Source organism: Callorhinchus milii, unplaced genomic scaffold (genome assembly GCF_018977255.1).
Source record: "Callorhinchus milii isolate IMCB2004 unplaced genomic scaffold, IMCB_Cmil_1.0 Scaffold1, whole genome shotgun sequence".
Lineage (NCBI taxonomy): Eukaryota > Metazoa > Chordata > Chondrichthyes > Chimaeriformes > Callorhinchidae > Callorhinchus > Callorhinchus milii.
The window spans coordinates 32,200,646-32,226,147 of NW_024704742.1; the positions used below are offsets into that span (position 1 = coordinate 32,200,646).

Sequence of the window (25,502 nt, forward strand, 5' to 3'; positions counted from 1 at the left end):
AACTTGGAAACGTAGTAAACAGTGAAGAGAATACTGCAGGAGGACATATACAGTAATAAAATGGGCAGAAACATGGCAGATGGAATTTAATTAAGAGAAGTGTGAAGTGATGCATTTTTGGAGGAGGAATGAAGAGAGGCAATATAAATAATCATAATATAATAATATTGGATTAATGGAACAATTTTAAAGTGGGTGCAGGAGCAGGGAGACCTGGGGGTCCACATACACAAATGTTTGAAGATGGCAGGACAAGGCGACAAAGTTGTTAGAAAAACATATGGTATCATTGGCTTTGTAATGAGAGGCATACAGTGTAAAAGCAAGTTATATAAAAGGAAGTTATGTTAAACCTTTACAAATCGCTGGTTAGGTCTCAGCTGGAGTATTGTGTCAAATTCTGGGCACCACACTATAGGAAGTATGTTAGGAGCCTGGAGAGAGTGCAGAGAAGATTTACCAGAATTATGTCAGGGATGACGTACTATAATTATGTGGAGAGACTAGAGAGGCTCGGATTATTCTCCTCACAGCAGAGAATGTTGAGGGGACATTTAATAGAGGTGTTGAAAATTATGTGGGGTTTTGATAGAGTAGATAGGGAGAAACTGTTTCCTTTGACGGGTGGGTTGGTAACCAGAGGACACAGATTTAAGATAATTGGTAAAAGAACCAGAGGGGAGACATGGAGATTTATTTTTACCCAGAGAGTTGTTACGGTTTGGAATGCACTGCCTGAAACGGTGGTGGAAGCAGATTCATATTAGCTTTCAAAAAGGAATTGGATAGGTACTAAAAAAGGAAAAATTTGCAGAGCAGCGGAGTGGGACTAATTGGTAGTTCTTTCAAAGAGCTGGCACAGGCACAATTGACTGAATGGCCTCCTTTTGTGCTGTAAAGTTCTATGATTCTAAGTGAAAGGCACTATATCAAATGCAAGGATTATTTATTATTATTCTATGACCGACTACAAGGCCAGAATTACAAGACATGGGTTTAAAATGAACAGGCTTCAAGTGGTATCTAGACTTCAGAAGAAATGTTTCTTCCTCCACCTCCTCACCACCACAGAAAAATGGTTATATGGTGGGAATACGTAGTCAAAGTTTTAAGAGGAATAGCTGATGTTTATTGGTTGAACTGGATAAGTATCTGCTTTGCAACAGCACTGGAAGACACGGGTACAGATAAACTTGAGAAAATGCACTGCAGGACACAATATTTTCATGTCTCTGGTGTTTGGAAGGGGGGAGGCGAAGGGATGGAAAAAGAGCAGTCTTTGAAGGGAAGCGAGACAGGAATTAAATCATAGAGATTGTTGGATGGAGGCATATTCTGGAGGTTTGCCTTCATGATCTCTGGAGAGGAACAATTCATAATTTGAGATTTCATTTTACTTTTCTGAAACTATAATATATAGTGTGAACTCGAGGTTTATAAGACAACAACAATCTCCCTGGAGCAGAGAAGTTTCTATTCATTACCAAATAAACGGTTCCTCATTCTTTCTCCCTGGACGTTGGCACAATCCAACAACTGACTCAGTCCGAGAAGAAAAGTATTTTTAAAACAATTACTACTTGCAAGTTCTGTTTCTGGGCAACTGTTTTACAGGGATTACATTACATTCAATTCACACTCTGACACCAATACACCAAGCAATCAATTCACGCCTAAGCACCTCACTACCTCTCCGACCTGCTTACACCCCACTCCACTAATCCCTTTCCGCATACTCCCTCTGGCCTTCTTCATGCCTCTTGTCCCTTCCAGTCCACCACCTGCGGCTATGCTTTCAGTCACTATGGAACTATCTGCCTCAATCGCTCCACCTTACTCCGTCCTTGCCCAACTTCAGATTATATCTGAAGACCTTCCTCTGAATGCCTACAGTCACTTCCCCTCTCTCCCCAGCTGGGTGTCAAAGCCCACCATTGTTAAATATTCTGAGATTCCACCTGCCTGAAGAGTGCTATATAAATGCAAATTATTGTTGTGTTGTTACATAGTCACCAGAATTCTATTTAAATGGAAAGCCATGTGTAGTGGATCAGATGTTGAAAGCAGTCTCATTGGAAACGTATCAATTCTAAGACAAACAGAAAGGTCTTGTATATGAACAGATAGTACAGTATGCTCAAGAAAGTGGTGTCAGCATTGGTGAGATCAGATGGACAGACAACCCTGGCATCTGAATTTATGATCATTTGGTTCGAGTATAAACACCTTTGTGATACAATGCTCAAGAGAGATGTTGGAAGTCTGAACATGATGATTGATGGAATGTTATTCTGACATTAGCTGGTCTGCACCAAGTACACCTTGTGTAAAGCAGTTACTGCACAACCCATTAGGTTTCCTTTGCAATAAGCATTCTCTCAGTCTTCTCACTTAGATTTGCAATGTCTGCATTCAAAATTCTCCAACACCGAACACATCTCAATAATGGAAACTTGGTCATGGTGGTGGTGGTGGGGGTAGAAAGAGAGAAAGAGAAGGGTGAAATTAAAAACAATACAGCACAAGGTTATAAATCTGTTCTGTACACCCCAAGTGTAACAACTGTTCTGATTAAACTTGAACTCTGATGTGTGATGGTAGTATCTGAACAGGAAAAACATTCTCCTGGCATGACTTCAAACTGCAGTCTTTAAGATTTTAATGGGAGGTTTAAAAGCTAAGCCCTCAGCATTACTGCATCAGACAAGTCTGAAAACACCTTTAACAATTGACCAACTGCTGCAGCTGACCGTACACAAAATTAGAGGATAAAGCATTGAAAATGGGGGTGATAGCATGCTCACAATGGTGAAATCTGACCACACCTCATGCCATCAACTTTGCTGTGGCTGCAAAATAATTAAGTAGTGGAATGAGTATTATTAAAGGGAATTTATGGCTTTGTGTCAGGATATTAGTATAGGGATGGCATGGCTTAAAGTGGGCCCACAGATGACCTGTTTTACCCTGAGCCACAGTAGAAAGGAAGTCTAGCAAACATGGTCAATTTAATTGGGGTTGTGGGGAGAGAAGCCAAGTACAAAACCATCGGGTACAAAAGGAAATGTGCCAGCCAGTCTTGTAAGATACAGGGGCATGAGGAAAGAACGGGTAGAAAGGATTGCTCTTAAAAGAGCCATACAGACAGAATGAGCCGAATGACCTCTATCTGTGCGATAAATTTCCACGTAAAGTGCAACTACATTAAAGCGCCAGCTGGCCGGACCACGCATTAAAAAGTGTTTACCTTCAATGTCTGAGAGCACACTCATTTTACAGATAATTGGGTAAATAGTTCAAAAGAAGCTACCAAAAGTAAAACATTAATGTAAACTACATAAATAGAATAGAAAATTATAATAAATAATAATAATCCTTGCATTTGATATAGTGCCTTCCCACGTCGTTGAGACGTCTGAAAGCGCTTCACGGAATATACTGTAAAGTGAATTGACTGTATATTTTGTCAGCGAAAGGCGGCAGCCAATTGCGCACAGCAGTGTCCCACAAATAGTCATGGATTGAGTAACCAAATTTTGTTTTTCTTTTATAATTTTTGAAGGGAACATTACCCCCGGAAAAGTGATCCACCAATCGACTAACAACCGGGTTGCTACTTACTGCTGGGTAAACAGAGATTAGAGAAAATAGAATAGAATAGCTGTTGTTTTGGTGTTTCAATGTTTTTCCGGTTAACCTTATTCTTCTCTTGACAGCCCCTCCTCCCAACAAAGCTGATTTCAGTTTGCAGCACAGGCTCTCCCATCTTCAGTGTTGATACAAATAAAACAGTTCACTTGTTATTCAGCAGAATAGGAACAGCATTTTGACCTTTAACAATGTTCACTTATAATGGCAACTCATGTCCATAGCACCTTCTGCATTAATAAATAGCTGTACCCGTTGCAGCTACCCTTGTAACCGAAGGATCCGATAGGGAATGTAGATTAACACACAGTCATATCATCTTTATCTATAAATATCTGGGAGGACTCCTGTGGGAGGGCTCGTTTTGCGAGGGCTCAGTGGGAGGACTCGGTGCTTTTAAAATGTAATTTTGTTGTTGTTGCCACAGCTTAGCTTGGTGTGTGTTCTTTATTTTGTTCCTGCCACTTGGCTACGCGTGCTCTGTGGCACAGGATGCAACTGCGCCACATTGATTCGTCAGCCGGCGCGGCTACCAGGTATAGCTGCAGTGCGTGCGTACATACGTAGGTGCTCTGTGACGCATGATGCCACAGCACCGCATTGACTTGGCGACCACCAGGTGTAACTGCAGTGAACAACGCAAAACTGAAAATAACTCATAAACGATAGGAGATACCCAAAAACAAATATGCCCATGTCACTCCTAGTTACAAGACCTTTCCCATGAGGTATAAATCATGTCTCTACATCAATCGGTTATTGGGATCCTTCTTGAAGTGCAGACAGACATTGTCGTTTTATTAGTGTATATATGATATATATATACACACATACACACACGAAGATAGATGCAGACTCATCCCCAGCGAATTCATTTGGAATAACTAACATGTTTGTAGAACAGCAACCCACAAATTGTATAGCGAAATTAATTTCCACGGTTTCTCACTTCAGTAAACACTAACATACCATTCTGTGGAAAACAAGTGTCATTTTTCTATAATTGGCTCTATTTCCATATGACCTCCCTAAACAGCAACAATACTGAAGTCAACATCAAACCAGTTATAAACTCTTTGCATTTTCACTCCCATATTTCTAAATATATACCAACGGCCTTTCAATCAGCTATGCAACACAAAACTGTGCAACCACAGGATGGCCGATGCTTATTCTTCCGTCACTTCACTTCTTTTATTTCATATTAATGTCATCTTTTTCCGTCATTAGCCACCTTTGAAAATATTCTGCATTTGATTCTTATACACGTTGTACAGACCAATTCACTGAAGCCTTGAATTCAGTTTGCCCACAAAACACACACTCACTCATTTCGAATCCTGTAGTGTATTGGTTAGAGCACTCGCCTGGCAATGAGGACCTGCATTCGATTCCCGGGCAAGGCAAAACCTTAGGCAAGTTTCCTTACTCCACACGCCTCTGTTTAGCTAGCCTTAAGTAGGAACCAGTAACTTGTCAGTTGACTGGCAGATCGCTTTCCAGGGGGAATAATCCCTTAATAAAAAAACATTTTGGTCATTTTGTGCGATACTGCTGTGCCCAATTAGTTGATACGTTTCGCCCAAAGAATACACAGTCAATTCACTTTACAGTATATTCTGTGAAATGCTTTGAGACATCTCAACAACTTGATAACAACAAATTACAATTGCAGAGCGCCTTTCATGTCAGGAGGATGTCCCAAGGTGCTGGACAGTGCTAAGGCGCTATAGTAAATGCTAGGATTATTATTATATTGAAGAGATTTGCGATGTCCTCCTGTTGTGAAAGGTGCTATACCTAAGCAAATCAAATTCCAAGGTTGCATCTTGAGAGCATTTGCCTGCAGGTTTAATAGAGAGAGAGGAATAATTCACATAGGACCTAAACTGGCTAAATAGGGCCCCCTTCACAGGTAACAACAGGGGCCCCTTCCAGGAATAACTAGCTAGTCAGATAGCTGATGAGGATGGATTTCTATATGTGTTAGACACCCAACTGAGCAAAACCAAGGAAAACTGCAAGAGTAAAGGTGGGGGAACTTCAAGAGTTTCAGGGATGCAGTCATCAGCCGACGCAGATTGTTTTTTACTCTCTCCCTTTCAATCGCTATTTATTTTGTGACTTCTGTACTTTTTAAGGGTTTGAAGATAGTTATGGGAACTATCCACTAGAACTCAAGGCTGGATGGGTTAGACCCACACCCACTAGATCCTTGTCATTCCTGGACTAGCTGTATCCCTTTTACCCCATTCTTCACATAACTATGCCTGTGGCTGTCTGTTTGTAATTTCATGGCAGGTGTTGATTTGCTTTGCAGATTATGGTTTACAAAAATTGTAAACATTGGATTGTTACTGTTTTTAATTAAAAATCAGCACAACGCAATCCGTAATCTTTTTTTCCAGCTTAGTCCAGCCGACTATGGGAACTCTCTCCTCGCCGGCCTTCCCGGCACCTCCCTCCACAAGCTGCAGGTCATTCAGAACTCTGCAGCTCGTGTACTGTCCCGCACCAGGCTTCGCGACCACATCACTCCCACCCTCGCTCGCCTCCACTGGCTCCCCATCCCCCAGAGGATTGAATTCAAGATCCTCATCCTCACCTACAAGGCCATTCACGGCCTTGCTCCCTCCTACCTCTCCAACCTACTATCCCCCTACCTACCTGCCCGTACCCTCCGTTCCTCTGGCTCCGGTCTGCTCCACGTCCCCCGCCCCAACCGCCCTACTATCGGTGGCCGGGCCTTCAGCCTCTCAGCCCCCAGGCTCTGGAACTCTATCCCCCAGTGCCTTCGCCGCTTCCTCCCTTTCCTCCTTCAAGGCCGGTCTCAAAACCTTTCTCTTTGACCGAGCCTTCAGCTCCCCTCTCGACTCTCTTCCTCCTCCCTCCCTCCCTTCCCTCCCCTCACCCTGACCATTTCCCCCCTCCTCTCTCCCTCCCTTCCCTCCCCTCACCCTGACCATTTCCCCCCTCCTCTCTCCCTCCCTTCCCTCCCCTCACCCTGACCATTTCCCCCTCCTCGCTCCCTCCCTTCCCTCCCCTCACCCTGACCATTTCCCCCCTGCTCGGGTCATGACCCAACTGTGCAGCGCCTTGGGACGTCCTCCTGACGTGAAAGGCGCTCTATAAATGGAATCTTGTTGTTGTTGTTGTAGTCTTACTGTAACTAAAATATTGCTTAAAAGTTAAGAGAAAACTATCTTCCAAAGTTCAACAAAAACAATTACATTGATATGACACCTTTCACGTCAGGAGGTTGAATCGAAGCATTTCAGAGCTGACTGGGAGACTGAGCTGGGGACGGAGGAGGGGGAAAAGAAAGATGATCAAAAACATTGTTGAAAAGCAATCATTTTAACTTTCAAACTGATTGCTTGATGCAACAGACAAGAAGAATTTCTGACTGTATGTGTGCCCTCTGTACTAGTGCAGCAGAGCGACAAAGCTGCTAATGTAATTTCTTTCTGCTAAATTTCAATCAGCAGCTACCCTTTCCTGTAAAACTGAAACAACAAGTTGCATTTATATAGTGCCCTTCACGTGGGGTAGCGTCCTGGTGCGCTTGACAGTGGCGGAGTCTGACTCCGAGCCGCGGGGAGAGGGCGGGTAGGAGGTGACCGTAAGCACGATCAAAAAGGAAGGTCTTTAGGCAGGATTTGAAGGTGATGACGGAGGAGGCAAGGCGGAGGGATCGAGGGAGAGAGTTTCAGAACGTAGTGGCTGAAGGCACGACCACCGATGGTGGAGTGGAGAGCACGAGGGACAAATGGGAGACTGGAGCCGGCCGAGTGGAAGCAGCGGGTGGTGGAGTGGGGGGGGGGGGGAAGCAGGTCGGACTGGTAAGGGAGGTTTGAGGTCATGAAGGGATTTGAAAATGAGTGAGAGGATCTTGACGGCGATCCATTTGGTGATTGGGAGCCAGTGGAGCCTGGCAAAGACTGGTTTGATGGGGGTACAAAGTTTTGTGCGGGTGGATATCCAGCAGCAGAGTTTTGTGTATGGTGCAACTGGGGAGATCAGTGAGGATGGCATTGGAATAGTCCGGCCGGGAAGTGACCAAGGTGCGGACGGGGGTTTCAGCTGTGTACGGACGGAGACGGGCAATGGTGACGGAAGTGAAAAAAAGCGCTCCTAGTCAGGGAATGGATGTGGGGTAGAAAGGAAAGCTGGGGATCGAACCTAATGCCTAAGCTGCACACACGTTTGGATAGTCTGAGGGAAAGCCCAGGGAAGTTGAAGAGTTCAGAGCCACAGAAGAGAAGATGTTGATGGGAGCCAAAGAGTATAGCTTCCGTTTTGCCAACGTTCAGCTGCGGGTAATTTGCGCTAATCCATGCTTTGATGTCCACCAAACAAGCAGCTGGAAGAGGAGAAGTAGATTTGTGTGTCATCTGCATACATGTGGAACATGACCCCATGTCTGTGGATGACATCGCCAAGAGGGAGCATATAGATGAGGAAAAGAAGGGGGCCAAGTATGGTGCCTTGGTGTACCCCACAGGTGACCGGGCTGGGGGCGAGAGGAAAAAACATTTACCGAGATGAAGCGCCGGCGGTTGGTTAAGTAGGACTCGAACCATATGAGTGCGGTCCCAGGGGAGGCGGTGGAGGAGGATGGCGTGATCGACTGTGTCGAACGCAGTGGAGAGGTCCAGGAGAACGAGGAGGCAGAGGAAGCCTGGTCACAGAGAGAGAGAGGAGGCATTTGTTACTTTGACGTAACGGGACAAACAGGAGGATGGATTATTTACAAATAATTAGGATCATAATTACAAATAATTAGGATCATAATTACAAATAATTAGGATCAACCCCACTCAATCTGCTAACAGATGATTTTTAATATTTAAACATTAAATGCTGATAGTGATCAGGAAAGTGGCTGAGAGAAGTTGCTGAACCAAACATCAGAACGGAATTAACATGAGGAGCGATACAGCCATTCATCCAAGATGACTCAGATTCAACTGTGCATAAAAATTCAGTTTCAAGGCTCAATAAACACTCAAAAAAAACAGCCTGCCGCACAGTCACACTGCTCGCTGTCTGCAAAAAGTTTTTAAAATCAAACTTTAACATTTTCTTAATTTTGAGTTTTTTTAAAAAAAAATCTACCCAAGTTTTGAAATCATTACAGCTGAAGAAACTCCTTTTTCAAACTACAGAATTAAGCCAAGCATATTATCTATATATATATATATATATGCATGTATATATATGCGTGTGTGTGTTTTATGCTGGGACGCTATCCAGCGTGAAGGGCGCTATATAAATGCAAGTTGTTGGTTTATAAAATCTCTCTTGGTCGTATTATTGTAGCTATGGTTATGGAAACCTGCAGTGGTGGGGAAGCACAGGATTTGACAGAAGCCATTTTGGGGCTGAGCAGAACAGTCACGATCAGGACCCAAAAAACTACGCAGCAAAGTTGTGAAAGAAAGATGGGATGTGCTGGGAGCTGACATGCGCATTTTATCATTTAGAAACAGACTCCTGCAATGCCAGTTTTTAATTGAGATTCTAAAGAGATTCTGAGATCCGAAAATAATCTTTGTTGTGCTTTCTGGATCACGTCGGGAATCGAGTTAATAATGTGAGCAGTGCAGTAATGTGGCTGCTGCCGGCTGCAATGTCAGACCAGCCAGTGGATGTCATGTTAAATCAAGGTCCCATCTGCCTGTGTCAGGTGGATATGAGCCGTCTCAAAGCGCTTCACAGAATATACTGTAAAGTGAGCTGTCTGTATATTTTGTGGACAAAACACCAATTGCGCACAGCAGTGTCCCACAAACAGTCGTGGATTGAGTGACACAATGATGCAAATGTGCGCTGTTTTTATCCACAAAAAAAGTCACGACATTTGACAACAATTAATGCACTTATAAAGCACGTTGAGATGTTCAACATAAACATACATTTTTTTCTTCTTTTTTTCCCCCATCAGCTTCTTAAGATTGGGACCCTATCGTGAATCAAACTGTGTGGAAAAGGAGATCAATTGATAGCCATTGACAGTCTCTTCTGTTAACGTGTTTTTAAAGCCAGTGTGTGGGGCAGGTTACAGCAAGTGGGGTTCGGAGACTGTGCATGGTGCAGACCAGGGAAAACATTCCTCCTCCTCCCCCCCCCCCACACACACACACACACAGGCTCTCGTTCCCCCACATATGACCCATTCAGTAGGGGGATAAACTGTCTTCCATTTATACCACTTGTTGATCATGAGAAAGTCCAATCACAAATTATTTTAAAATATTTTTACAATCTTGCAAATAAAATGTCTTGCTTTTCCAAACAGAAGAGTGCCACCATCCCATCGAAGAGAAACAGTAACTGACTGTTGAGCCAGTACACAGGTGTTCCAGCTCAAGAGAAAGACTCACAAACACGTAGTCCGCCAGTGACAGACTGTACAACACCAAAACCTCCCCGAAGATTACCACTGGACGTTTAAAGACACAAATGCATTCTGCATTGGAACCGGCTGTAATGTTTCAGCAATTACAATCTATTGGAATAACCGCACAAACAGGAAATCAAAGGGCTCAGTCATATCCATGCATTTAACAAGCAGGAACAAAAACAAATGGTCAGATGCTGAGTACAGCACAGGAACAGAGCGACGATTGAAGCTCTCCAACCATTAGATCATGATAAAGAGTGTCATTGGCTGCAGCTATCAACACCGGGGCTGTCAGAATAACACAAACTGTAACATGGTGTTGCTGTATCTTACAGAGCCATGGCTAGAACCTGTGTAAAAAAAAAAGCCCTTAATGCGACTTGCTCCTTGTTAAGCCTACTGCTCCCCCGTTAGGAGAAACAAATGGTTAGGAAGGGGAAAGCGAAGGGAATGAAGTCTGTGATACTGCACAAGCGTAAACACTGGTGTTCCATCCCTGTTCAGAAGCAATTTTTTTTAATAAAAAGTAAAAAAATGTAATTGAAACTAAACTTGTTGCTATGTGGCAAGTAAGTGCAAAATCGTTCTGTGGATGGGTTAAAGATTTTCCTGATGATAACTCACATGCCTCATTTCCCTCCTCCCAGTTAAATTCAGAATCCTGCTGGTCTGACAGTCCAGGTTGACACTGCAGGCAGCGCTGGGGACATCAATGCATGGTCGAAGGTGCCGTACTTCGGATGAGATGGGTCCTGGCCACCAGTCATTCAAAATGCAAATAAAATGGTCATTCATTTCATGTTTGTTTAGAGGACATTGCTGCGCTCAAATTGGCTGCTCCATTCACCTAAAAAGTACAGTCACTAGACTTTACAATAAATCCTGTGAAGCGCTTTGAGACATCTCAAACATGCTAAGGTTTTATACCAAATACAAGGATTATTAGCAGTAGTACATTGAGGTGGCTTTGCCCTGTGCTGTCCATGGGAGCAGCTCTAAGGAATAGATTTCTGTGTGAGCTCCTTCTAAACAGTCAGGCAACCTCCTAAACTTGAGGGAAAAATAAGTAAGAATCTGCAATTACAATCAGTCACTCTGGTTCAGAGCCACTGTGATGTAGCCAAAGGCGACATAAAATAGAAAGCTGAAGAGAATCTCTCCTGAATAAACTTCTAAGGAAAGTAAGGACACATTTTCCATGTCTGACAGTTTCAATGGCAATACTCAAACCATCACTGTAGTGTGTAAGCGCAAAAGTACCGTTAAGAGCTTCGATAAATCTCTTTCAGAAGCCATTACTTCAAGGATTAAAAACATGAACCTTAAGAAGTATAAAACAACATTTATATGGTTCTTGGCACTAAAGAAAACCACCGACACTGAATGTGAAATGGCACCCAAATATTTGGCTGCAGCCCAGTGACTCTTGCACTAGTAAACATTACTTTTATGTAATTGTTGAAGTAAATGGTGCTGGCAGGAAAATTCTCATTTAGGGAACTACTTCTGCAACACAGTTGTACCAATCTATGCAACTATAGCTACGTAAGCCAACAGATATGCCACAGTGAAGAATGCACTGGTCTTAAGTCCGCAGAATACAATAATGCAGAGACATGTTTTCAGTTGATTTTCTATAGTCTGAGGAGGAAGGATCCCACTACAATTGTGCTATGTTCATTCAGATAAAGAAAAAAATAATCCTTGGATTTGATGTAGGACCTTTCACGTCAGGAAGAAATCTCAAAGCGCTACACAGGATGTACTGTAAACAACAACAACAAGATTTCATTTATAGAGCGCCTTTCACGTCGGGAGGACGTCCCAAGGCGCCCCCAAGTGCAGTGACTTGCTTTTTGTAGGCGGATAAGTGCACTTCTGGACAGTGATGTAGCAAAAGCCGTCGGTGTATTATCAAAAATTTAAATACAGTGAATAGAGAGAGGTTTCAACACTCCAAACAACCAACACAAGAATTCTGTCTCTCAATTACATTTGCGGACAGTACCGTTAGAACCATCTGCTGTGTCCTCTGAGTCAACTGGTGAATAAAATCAATAGCACAAGATCTGTAGAATGCACTTCATATCCTGTGAATAAGCTCGATTCCCTTTGTATCAGAGGCAACTTAAAATAAATCAAGAAAAATAACACTGTGCTGTGCTTCTAATGCATGCAAAAGGATTATATAAATTCCAACACAATACTTCAAAACATTTCATGGAACACTGAAGCATTCTTCTCCTGTGTATATGAAAACAAATTTAGTTGGGGGTAAAATATGAATATCCAATAAAGTACCTGTTATGCGTTTCTCAGAAGAATGCTTGTGCCCTCTGGAACTCCATCCCGCAGTCCCTCCGACTCGCCCCCTCCCTCGCCACCTTCAAGACCCATCTCAAGATCCTCCTCTTCGACCGTGCTTTCGATCTCCCGGCCTCCCCCCTGCTGCCCTCCACCCTCCCCCACCACCAGCTCGGGTACATAACTCTGTCTGTCCAGCGCCTTGGGACGTCCTCCCGATGTGAAAGACGCTTTACAAATGTAATTTTGTTGTTGTTGTTGTGTCCTACTGAGGATGGTGCCATTCAGTTTACATAATTAAAGCCTATTTGAGACATTTTCTAATGTTCAGCAATAGGTTTCTGTAAATTTCTCTTGTGTTTTTCTGGAGTCAGCTTAACTCACGGAAGGAAGGCTCAAAGATTTGCAAGAGGAAAAATGTTTTGAATAAAAGGCTTAAATGGCAGTGGACAAAAAGGCTCTGTGCTATAATTACACTTTTTTCGAAAAAAAAGAAAAACGTGGATAAAAGATTGAGTTTTAATCTTGGTGGTATTAAATCTTGTCCATCTACAGAAATGGGTCAACAGCAATATGTGCTTTAATATCACATAGAATGGAACGAGATTCATCAGCTACACTTCATAAAACTAACCAAATCCAGACTTCTCCACTTGGCTCCATACAACACATTGCTGCATTTACCAAACACAAGTCTGACATTTAGTACACAGCACACTGTATGTGGACATATATGTGTGTGTGTGTGTGGGTAGGTATGTGTATATATGTGTGCGTGCATGCGTGCAGTTGTGTAGTATAACAGCTTTGCACACACAAAAACTGTTGTGGAAACACAGTTGTTGTTAAAGCCTCTCAGTAAATACTTAAGTTTAAAACAATAATAATGATCCTTAATAATAATAATAATCCTTGCATTTGAAATAGCGCTTTTCACGTCTTCTAGATGTCCCAAAGCAGAAGACACAGAACACACTGTAAAGTGAATTGACTGTATATTTGTGGGTGAACGCGGCAGCCAATTGCGCACAGCAATGTCCCACAAACAGTCGTAGATTGAAAATGACCAATTTATTATTGCTTTTGGAGGGATTATTATCCCTAATCACGTCTTCGAGACTTCTCGAAGCGCTTCACAGAATATTCTGTAAAATGAATTGAATGTATATTTTGTGGGACACTGCTGTGTGCAGACAATTGCACACAGCAGTGTCCCACAAACAGTCGTGGATTGAGTGACCAAATTATTATTATTATTATTTTTTTCTTGAGGGATTATTATCAGACATGTGAAGTAAGGAAACTTGCCGAAGGTTTTGCCCTGTTGGGAATCGAACCCAGGTCTCTCGCAGGACTCCTGTAGTAAATCCACGACTGTTTGTGGGACACTGCTGTGCGCAATTGGCTGTCGTGTTTCCCCCACAAAATACAGTCAATTTACTTTACAGTATATTCTGTGAAGATGTCTTCTAGACATCTAGAAGACGTGATAAGGCGCTGTATCAAATGCAAGGATTATTATTATTGTTAATCTTTTAAACTTAAGGTTTGGTAAATGCAGCAATATGTTGCATGGAACAAAGTGGAGAAGTCTGGATTTGGTTAGTTTTATGAAGTGTAGCTGATGAATCTCGTTCCATTCGATGTGGTGTTAAAACACCTATTGCTATTGACCCATTTCTGTAGATGTGGACAAGATTTAATACCACCAAGATTAAAACTCAATCTTTTATCCACGTTTTTCTTTTCTTTAGAAAAAAAGTGTAATTAATGCCAACATTGTCAAATGGCTTAGAAAAACAAGGATCAACCATGGGCACAGCCGAGTCCAGCCACTTCATTAAGTTAGATTAATGGCAAACTTTCCAGTAAGCAAAGTTTATACACAAGTTGTGCACAGTTGGCACGTTTAATTGAGTCACAACACATTACTACTTGGGTACTTGGGGGTGGTGGGGGAGTTTTTTGAATTTTGCCTTCACTTTTCACAACGGAGAGTAACATTTAAATAAAGGATTATAAAAAAGTAATGGTTGAATGTACGGATGATTTGTCCCTGAGCTATGTATATATATATACACACACACATATGTATATAATAATCCTTGCATTTGATATAGCACCTCATCTCAAAGCGCTTCACACAATAGACTGTAAAGTGAATTGACTGTACATTTGTGGGCGAAACATGGCAGCCAATTGCGCACAGCAGTGTCCCATAAACAGTCGTGGACTGAAGTGACCAATATATTATTGTTTTTTGGGGGGGATTATTATCAGGCGTGCGGAGTAAGGAAACTTGCCCAAGATTTCGACCTGCTGGGAATCAAACCCAGGTGTCTCGCTTGTAAGGCAAGTGCTCTAACCACTATATATGTTGTTCAACAGATAGTACGCAGATAGTACACCAGTCAGAGTGTACCCTCACCAATGTTTCACATGGCTGATACTAAGACACCGAGGCCATCCCAGGTGAGATAGAAACAAACCAGTGGATTGGATCTGTGCGACTCAGTTTCAAGCCAGGTTAAACCTTCACCATTTTGGGTGTGTGGTGGGGGGGGGGGGGGCAGATACTACAAGCTGTGAACCTGGAGCTGTAAATGATACCCTTGTATACGTAACCTATTAGCATTCACTCCAAAATTTCCGTCATAAATTTTTTTCCAATGAAAATAAAATTTCCCTCCCCATTCTCTCTCCTCACCCCCGCCCATCCACCCACTACATCGTCCATGTATATTTTACACAAATGCTGAACCTATGTGTACACATTAGGCGACAAAAAGCAAGTATTCTCAATCGATAAAATATTCATTTCTCTGTGGCTCCCATCGTGAATCCTGAAGGCCACTATGTTGCTCTTGCATCTCGTAATAATAACAATAACAAATAACAAAATAACAAATAATAATAACAAATAATCCTTGAATATAGCGTTTTTCAACAACAAGAGCCAACAAGTTGCATTTATGGATCGACTCTCACGTCGGGAGGACATCGCAAGGGGCAGGACAGTGAAGGGATTGCACACGAGCTGGGGATTGGAATCAAGACGGGTGAAGGGCAAGGGGAGTTGGGGTGGGAGGATGCCACGGTCAAAGCGGAAGGTTTTGAAACGACGAGAGGACATTAAAGCACTTCACAGAATTCACTGTAAAGTGTAGTGAGTGTACTTTGAGGTCAACACAGCAGCCAGTTATGCACACAGCAATGTCATGGCTGTCATCCTAACTGCTTCTCAGACAATATTCAAAACCAAATCAAGTGGTACATTAATTGGACAAGAGTTAACTATCACGGTTCCAAACTCTTGTCTACGTATTAGTTCTTCAGGGGAACTGTGCCATGTTTTCACAGCTCCGATTGTTTCCGGTTTTCTCGTACAAGGGCTGACTGGGCTCACACGGCATCCTTTGAGCTGAAAGCACAAACTGTGCAAACTCTGCACTTGCTGCAGCAAAGAACGTGCACTACACGGAGAGAGGTATCCAGACTACAGAAGGCAACACGGCACAGTACTGCAGATGAGAACCGCAAGGGAAAGCGTATGTCAGGGCTTTCTTTGCTGCTCCTTTACTGAACAAGATCCCTGTGTATAGATGTCTAAGGTGAGGTTGTGCAAAAGGGGATCAATGAACAGGGTTCTTAATTATGAAAGTCCACGCAATTCAAACCAACACAAAGCACTTGCGTCTTGACCACTAAACTACCAATACTCTTATACTGTACTGAGAACATTCTCCTCCCTCGGCCACACAGTTTTATCTTTTACATTTTTAAATCTGGAAATGATTACGTCAGGAAAATGAGATAGTGGCAGCAGAGTCTACGCAGCACCTTGTAAAGCTTCAATTACAAGACTGAAACCAGGAACCAAAGTGACGTCCAGAGTGTGTGGTTGGGGGGGGTGGGGGGGGGTGGGATGGATGACATTAAACAGCCGTTCCCACAAAATGTCACAGCATTCGGTCAAGAGTAAAAACATTAAAAATGCTGAATTAACCTTTCTCCTAGAACTTAGGGCATGTCATTTGGCAGAGAGACACACACACAGCGGAGGACTTTACAGAGGAGTTGTTTGTTTTGCAAAAATGCCTTTCTTAAATTAAACCTCGACACCGAAAACTGCGGACGGCGATCCTTGTGCGCTTCGGAATGTTTTAAGCTATAATTAATCAGGGATCCCATTCAATTAAGTAAATGGGTGGTGTGTGTGTGTGTGTGTGGGGGGGAGAGGAGGGATTACATCTGTTTCTGAGAGAAGTTTACAGCTTGTTTGAGCATTTGCTTATAAAGCAAAGACAGGGGACCTGAACCCTGACAACGTTTCACACACATCAATTTCAGTTGGTGTAACTAGTGATACACCAGAGAGACACAGCCACACCGACACACACACACACAGACACATAGCCACACACACACACACACAGACACACAGCCACACACAGCCACAGACACACACACAGCCACAGACACACACACAGCCACACACACACACACACAGCCACACACACACACACAGCCACACACACACACACACAGAGCCACACACACACACAGAGCCACACACACACACAGATACAGAGCCACACACACACACAGATACAGAGCCACACACACACACAGATACAGAGCCACACACACACACAGATACAGAGCCACACACACACACAGACACAGAGCCACACACACACACAGATACAGAGCCACACACACAGATACAGAGCCACACACACAGATACAGAGCCACACACACAGATACAGAGCCACACACACAGATACAGAGCCACACACACAGATACAGAGCCACACACACAGATACAGAGCCACACACACAGATACAGAGCCACACACACAGATACAGAGCCACACACACAGATACAGAGCCACACACACAGATACAGAGCCACACACACAGACACAGAGCCACACACACACACACAGACAGAGCCACACACACACACAGATACAGAGCCACACACACACACAGATACAGAGCCACACACACACACAGATACAGAGCCACACACACACACAGATACAGAGCCACACACACACAGATACAGAGCCACACACACACACAGATACAGAGCCACACATACAGATACAGAGCCACACACACAGATACAGAGCCACACACACACACACACACACACACACAGGGGCTGTGGAGAAAATAAGTGCATTGACCGACAGTTCCCGGCAGAGCGCCAGTGGACAGTGAACCGCACACACATGACCTGTCAGCCATCGGACACGGCTTCTCCGTCTGTGACACCGTGAGAAGGAATTGGGGAGTGGGTGAGGGGAGTGGGTGAGGGGGAGTGAGTGGGGGGGAGTGGAGGAGGGGAGGAGTGGGTGAGGGGAGAGTGAGGAGGGAGGGGGAGGAGTGGGGGGAGTGAGTGAGTGGGGGGAGTGAGTAAGTGGGGGGGAGTGAGTGGGGGTGAATGAGTGGGGGGAGTGAGTGGGGGTGAGTGAGTGGGGGTGAGTGAGTGAGTGGGGAGTGAGTGAGTGGGTGAGGGGGGAGTGGGTGATGGGGAGTGGGTGAGGGGGGAGTGGGTGGGTGAGGGGGGGGAGTGAGTGAGGGGGGGAGTGGGTGAGGGGGGGGGAGTGAGTGAGTGGGGGGGTGGGAGTGGGTGAGGGGGAGTGAGTGAGAGGGGGGGGGGAGTGGGTGAGGGGGGGAGTGAGTGAGGGGGGAGTGAGTGGGGGGGGAGTGAGTGAGGGGGGGAGTGGGTGGGGGGGAGTGAGTGAGTGGGGGGAGTGAGTGGAGGAGGGGGGGAGTGGGTGAGGGGAGTGAATGGGTGAGTGGGTGAGTGGGGGAGTGGGTGAGTGGGGAGTGGTGGTGGTGGGGAGTGGAGGGGAATCAGAGCCCCAGTGAACCCCGTGGCGGAGCCGTTTACCCGCTCTCCAGGAGGCTCATGCACACGACCTCTCGGACTCCGGGGTTGTTGGCCTTCTCGGCGGAGCAGCGCTGCAGGTTCCAGCTGCCGAGCCTCAGCACCCGCCCCCCGGCCCTCAGGCCGCCGAACGCCTCCACGCTGGGCCGCGCCGCCACGACCTGCGCGGGGCCGCCGGGGGGCAGATCCAGGTCCAGGTCCAGGTCCTCGCTGTGCAGACTGAGGGAGGTGGGGCTCGGGTGGGGCCCGGGCCCGGGCCCGGGGCTGAAGTGGAGGCCCCCGTTGGTGTGCGCGGCGGACGGGGGTCGGGACCGCTCGGCGGCGGAGGCGGAGGCGGCGGAGGCGGCGGAGGCCCCGAGCAGCTCGTCCGGGCTCCGGCCCGGGCCGCGCCGCTGGCGGGAGCCGACGACCACGACGACGGCGTCGGCCGCCGTCCGGCTCGGGCCCCGTCGGCCGTTTGCCGTCTCCGTGGCCGTGGCGACGTCGAGCGGGGCCGCCTCGGCGTGGTCGCCCCGCGGCGGAGAGCCGGGAGAGTGCTGGGCCGAGCCGCCGCCGCCCCCTCCGCCCCCTCCTCCTCCTCCTCCTCCGCCCCGACCGCTGACGCAGATCTCCGGCTTGATGTGCTCCAGCCTGGCGGCCCCCACCCCGCTCACCAGCGCCAGGTCCTCCACCTTCTTGAAGCCGCCGATGCGCTGCCGGTAGTCCACGATGTTGCGGGACACGGCCCGGCCCACCCCGGGCAGGGTCATCAGCTCCTCCTCCGTGGCCGCGTTGATGTTCAGCCGCTCCGGGGGCGGACCGAGACGTTGCTGAAGTTACAGGCCGCGCTGAACTTGCGGCGCCGACCGCTCTCCAGGGGGTCCCGCGGGATGGAGCGGTGGCAGCCCAGGGTGCCCCCCATCGCCGGTCCCCCCTCTCTCCCGAGCCGCCGCCGAGCCGCCGCCGCCGGGGAGCTGCCAAGGGGTCATCCGCTCCCACTCCCCCCTCTCCACCTCCACCGACGCCGAGAGTCCGACTGACCGCTCAACCGCAACCGGTGCGCTCTCGGGTCTCAGGTCCCACCCGCGCGCGTGTGTGCGTATGTGTCCTCTCTCTCGCACACACTGCTCTGAACCCCCCGGGGGGGGGGGAGGACCGGATGGTTTAAACACACCAGAGAGGGGGGAGGGGGGGGGGGACGGGACTGGGTGTCCTGTAGTGACCCCCTCAACCGCTGTGGCGGTCACAAGCGTCAGTTAACCGCAGCCCCCGGGGTTTCCGCGGACAGACCCGACCCGACAGCTTCACTCTGGATTTTACATCCCCTTTTTTTTTCCCCCCTCTCTCACTCTCTCTCTCTCTCTACGGCAAAGTGTTAGGTCTTTGCAACGAGAGCCCTTCTCTCTCTCTCTCTCTCTGTGTGGAGGGGGTGGAGGGGGGGGGGGTGAGGGGGTGGAGGGGGGGGAGGGGGGGGGGTCCTGGTCGGGCTCTGCTGCTGAATTCAAGAGCGGTAGATGCAGACGCGGTGCCAAACTCGTTCAGTCAAAGCACTGGGAAGCGTTCAGCAGCCGAAACGCACCACTGCACTGGCACTTCATCTGCTGAGAGGGAGGGAGGGAGGGAGGGAGAGGGAGGGGGTGGGGGGAGTGCCACCAGGACCTCCAGCTGACTGACCACCAATAACTCAGGGGCAAGTCATGTGCTGCGATCTCTCATGACAGACAGTGATGGAGGAGGGGGGGAGTGGTGGGGGGGGTGTGTAGTCTGCGGTGTAAAGGTACAGCTCTGCACAGGGTTGGGAATCCCTCGTTCCTTTGGATTCTTCAAGTCGTTGGAAGTGAAAAGCAGCGAAACATAATACGCGTCTCCGCCGCCTCCTCCTCCTCCTCCTCTCCACCCCCTCAGCTCCTTTCTTCAGGACCTAAGCTTGCCGTGTTTTGTTTGTGCGAGCAGGCGGCTGGCGTGCACTTGCCAGGAGTTTCGCTGCTTCCCTGTAAAAACAGTCATGAGTCGGTTAATGTTCAGCAGCTACTTAACGTGGTTTAATCACAGCTAAGCACAGGGATCACGGTCACGTTTACGCACAGCAACTTGTATTTATACAGTGCCCTTCGCCCAGGGCACCGTCTCGGAGCGCTTAACAGTGGTGGAGCCTGACACCGAAACGGAGGAGGTGAACAGAAGCATGGTCGAGGAGGAAGGTCTTCAGTCGTGATCGAAAAGAGGGGAAGGAGGGGGCAAAGTGGATGGATTCAGAGACAGAGAGAGAGAGTTCCAAATCCTTCGGGTGTAGTGGCTGAAAGCGTAGCTGCCAATGGTGGAGGGGAGGGGACGAGGGACAAGCAGGAGGCCAGAGCCAGCCAAGCGGAGGCTGGTAGTGGAGTGGGGAGAGAGCAGGTCAGAAAGGGAGGGAGGTACCAGGGCATGAAGGGGTTCGCAGATGAGTGAGAGGATCTTGAAATCGATCCAATCTGTGGCAGCGAGCCAGTGAAGCCTGGTGAGAACTGTTTTGCTGGGAGCATGGAGTTTATTGTGAGTGAATATATATATAAATTATATATATATATATAAAATAGCATAAATAAGTCAGGGTTCTGGAGCAAATCTGAGTTTTTCATCACTCTAATTGTTTTTTTTTGCAAATTGCAAATTCAACTGTTGCACATACAATAACACAAAATACAGCAGCTCACAACAGTCTGCTCCTCCCTCAATATACCAGAAGAAGTTCACTGTTTCATTTTGCATCTCCCACATGTCAAGCATCTTGTCAGCCTGGCTTACAGCAACAACAACAACAACAAGATTCCATTTATAGAGCGCTTTTCACGTCGGGAGGACGTCCCTATGTGAAAGGCTTAGTTGCACTCTCTCCTCTAAGTCAGAAAACTCTCCATTGGGCTCACAGGTTAACACTCCAGTATAGTGTTGGACGTGCTACATTGTTGGAGGTGGTGAAATGACACACTTGCCGTACTTCAGATGCAATGTTAAACTAACGTCTGGCTGTGCAGGTGAATGTAAAAGATCCTCTGCATCTATTCAAAAAGAGAAGGGAGTTTCTCCTGGTGTCCTAGCCAAGAAGTCCACCAGATAAAATTGATCATTCATTTCATAGATGTTTGTGGGACACCGGTGTGCACAAATTGACTGCTGCATTCACTTACAAAATACATTCAGTACAGTTTACAATTATTCCTTTGAGACATTCTCCTGATGTGAAAGGCGCTATACCAAATGCAAGGATTTTCGCAGCATCTCCCTGAGATAACTTTTTTTTTGGTCAGCTGGGTGTCTGGCACGTGTGCTAACAAATCACCGCGCTTAAGAGGATCCAAACCAAGCTGAGATTTCCAGGCATCCCACCTACACATGGAGATTCCAGAGAGAGATTGTTGGAATGGAATGCGCACTCTCTTCCTGGAGGGACGCATCCTGCTTACCTAATTTCGGAAAGTATTAGACGCAGGTTGGACCTCAGAGTGTGCGGTGGGGTAACTGCTGGAGTCCAACCAGCTAAAACCACATAGCTTGCCATTGATATTTCTATCTAGCAAACTTTCCCACTGCTTGTCCAGCTAAGAGTCCTGTAGCTCAGTGGTTAGAGCACTCGCTTTGCAAGTGAGAGACCTGAGTTCAATTCCAGGCAGAGGGCGAAACCTTGGGCAAGTTTCCTTACTCCACACAGAGCCTAATAATAATCCCTCCAAAACCAAAAACAATAATAAATTGGTCACTTTCAATCTACGACTGTTTGTGGGACATTGCTGTGCGCAATTGGCTGCCGCGTTCGCCCACAAATATACAGTCAATTCACTTTACAGTGTGTTCTGTGAAGCGCTTTGGGACGTCCTCCCGACATGAAAAGCGCTATATAAAATGCAAGGATTATTATTATTAAGATCACCGTATCCGTTAGGTCTTTGGCTTGCAGGGTTAACAGGAGCTGAGTGGGATGACTCCCTGCCCTCAGTTACTTTTCATATCCTGCCGATGAGCTAGGCTGCCTGTGCGATCATCGGCAGAGCTAGTCGATTGGCGAATCGATTTTCTGGGGATAATAATCCATTCAAAATAAATAAAGGATCATTATTATTATGTTACCTTGGAGCCAGTTCAGCTCTAACAAGGGCCCTCCCCACCAAGAAGGATAGTCACGTTTTAATTATTAAAACAAAACTATAGAACTATGACATATCATTGACGCTCAATTTCATAATGAAAGTAGAAGGAGAAAAAACACGTGAACCGTGGATATTGTATGTCAATTTCTCAGAACAATTAGGAAATCCTGGCACACGTGACTGACAATGCTAGAAATTAGGGCCAAATCTAACTTGTAAAAACACACAAAAACAGATAGCATTCCCCAGCGTGATGTCCTAGATTTTACAGAACTCACATAGTTTATTGTACAACAGCATCGTTTCTTTAAGAATAATAAACTGGGAGTGGGCAGGCACTAAATATCTCCCTGCACAGTTATATAGTGCGCCTCACTATTCCATGGGTTTTATACGTAACGTGGTTGTAGAGTGAGGTTCAATGATGTCAACTTTGGGAGTGACTGTGAGAGGACTATAACGGGCATATTTATAATTGCATGATCTCACTTTAAGGATGCCCCCCCCCCCCCCCACTGCCGTCCCAACAAGACTGTTCTAATAAGGCCGGGCTGAACTGGTGGTGACGCTTTACTGTTTAGAATGACACTTTTGGGTTACTCAGCATCAACCTCGCAGCCGTGGTTGGATGGACTGAACCGCAACAATCCAGGGTTAACGAAAAGCAGCAGCAGTCATCGGAGGAGTGACCAGTGCTGTACGGGGTGGGGGGGGGGGGGGGGAGAATTGTTAGATCTGCACCCGTCTTGTGGTGGCTGCTCAGTCATCTTGCTCAACATTTCTGCTCCAGGATCACGATTACTCTTTGGTAATTCCATAATTGTAAGTCTGCTGAAGACACGCATTCCCCTAAAATCTCCAGTTCTCATCCGTAAACCTTAGCTCATCACTAACCAGCTCTGTCCAACATCACTCCACAAGATTCATTGTCAAGTAATGTTTCAGTGATCGCAAGGATACACATTGTTTCCTACATGATATACTTTCAGACAGTTGGAATGTGTAGTTATCACAATTTGGCTCTTTTGCAACATCTGTTTCCATTGGGTTTTTACACAGAGATACAAGTGAACTTTTGTAACTTTTCTGACAGTACTGCTTCTTCCTTTTCAAGACCACAGGACACCTCAGTAAGCATTCAGTCTCATTATTTGATCCCTGGTAGGACAACAGTACAACGTAAGAGCAGCCTTCATCCCAAATACAGAAGTTAATTTCGTGTTTAACGGCACCCTAACCGACATGACGCTGAAGTTTCACAACCCACACACTTCATCCTAAAGCCCTTCATCCTCCATATAAATTTGTTTTATATCTTTGAATATGTTTTGTAGGGACTTTACGTCAGACAACATCTTGGTATAACAGTAATAAGGGGTTTCATAATCAGGAATTCAGAATCCAGTGGAGCCTTCTTGTAATATAGTTGTTGGGATAACAATAATAATAATAATATAATAATAATCCTTGCCTTTGATATAGCCTTATCATAAAATCCGAGCACAGTGGTGGGTTAGACGCAAGCAGGAAAACGATTCAGACAGCAATCAATCTGATGACCTGGAAAGCTGTCTCCCTCCCCACCCTCCCGCATAGCTTTCCATTTGGTCCACAATTCAACATTTCTGGATAGCTTAGTCCCAGATTTGGTCTCCTTGACCCTTACACACGTTTTCCACCAGAATGCAAAGCTACCTTCAAAAAGATCCCATCAAAAATGCTAAGATGACAGTGGAATTTGTGAACCACAGAATGTGCAGGAATGAATGGTCAGGCCGTGCTGTATACTGAACAGACAAAACTGGCTCAGTCACTTGCACTCCCACCTCTGGGTCAGGTCGTGAGTTCAATCCCCACTTGGGAACTTTTAGCCGACCGTGGCGGATGAACTTCAGGGCAGTGCACGGGAATCGGGGCAGGTGGGGGGGAGGGAGTGGGGAAGAAACTGGGGGGGAAACTGATTCATTGTCAGGGGCGTTGTACTTTAGATCAAACATTACTAATACCAAAGTCCCATTTGCTTGTTCATATGGATGTTAGAGTTCAGACTATCTGTAAAGAGAAGGGAGTTTCTTGCAATGTCAGAGTGGCAGTGCTTACCCTGATATTGCTCTACTATGACAAACAGAAAGTAATAAAGTTTACAATGTTAGTCAACGTCATAATACAGAACAATGGCCAGGCCAATCTTTTATTTCAGCAGTTGACAAACATTGCAAATATTCTTTTTCTCACCTTGATTCAATCCACTGGTGTTCACTGCATTGCCAAGAGTGCAAAGGAATTTCTTTTCTTTTTAAAAATGTTTCCCACATTCCATAGCCTTCGCTAGCAGGAAACCCTGGTCCCAGGGCTGCCAATGATGCTCTTGAATGATTCACAATTAGGAAGAAGTTATCATGCAGAGAAACACCAGGCATCTCACCAGTCCACAAACTGCACTAAAAAGCTCTCTTGATTCTACTCTGTAAATTGGGGGAAGGGGAGAGGAATACCCTAGGAAACCTTAAACACAAGCATTCATTTAAGAACTGGTGTGGCCTTAAAAAATTACAATATTTTATCTAAACCTCAACACATCGTGATACAGTTAAAAGAACATTTTTTTCACCTATTGTGATAAACAGAGGGGCAATGAGTGCTTAAAAAAATGTGGTCACTCAATCCATGATTGTTTGTGGAACACTGCTGTGAACAATTGGCTGCTGCATTACGCCCACAAAATACACAGTCTCCAACTTACAATATATTCTGTGAAGCTCTTTGAGACGTCTCAACAACGTGATAAAGCGCTATATCCAATGCAACGATTATTATTGCAGAGAAATCTGTGGATTTCTTCCTGGATCAGTCTTTCTTGTTTCAATTTGTAAAACTCTCCTATCTTATATACTACTTAACATTGGAGCAGCATTTCTGGGGTTTGATGGGAAACTTGGATGAAGAACCAAGGCAATTTAGTGCAAGTCTTAAAAGAATAAGCAAGAGCAAGAGATGAAATGCACTGATGATTAGATTGGATTTTAAAATTTTATGTACAAAGACTGAAGTAAGCAATTGCCACATTATTGAGGAAAGAATGTTAGAGTTAGAGACAATACAAAATGATTTGATTGCAGTACAGTAATGATGCCGGGA

At 45.8% G+C, this 25,502-nt stretch overlaps 2 protein-coding genes across 2 annotated transcripts in view; one reads left to right on the forward strand and one right to left on the reverse strand.

Annotated features, from left to right (window-relative positions):
* The window catches only part of LOC121849546 (endonuclease/exonuclease/phosphatase family domain-containing protein 1-like), a 42,695-nt gene extending 23,507 nt beyond the window's left edge, over positions 1–19,188 (reverse strand). The window contains 3 exon segments of the mRNA XM_042337183.1: positions 18,265–18,758; positions 18,846–19,052; positions 19,055–19,188. Coding sequence (XP_042193117.1) covers positions 18,265–18,758; positions 18,846–19,052; positions 19,055–19,162 — 809 coding nt within the window. The 5' untranslated portion in view covers positions 19,163–19,188.
* Positions 1–25,502, forward strand: part of LOC121849966 (acetyl-CoA acetyltransferase, cytosolic-like) — a 236,732-nt gene that overhangs the window by 164,484 nt on the left and 46,746 nt on the right. The gene's annotated exons all lie outside the window — the stretch shown is intronic.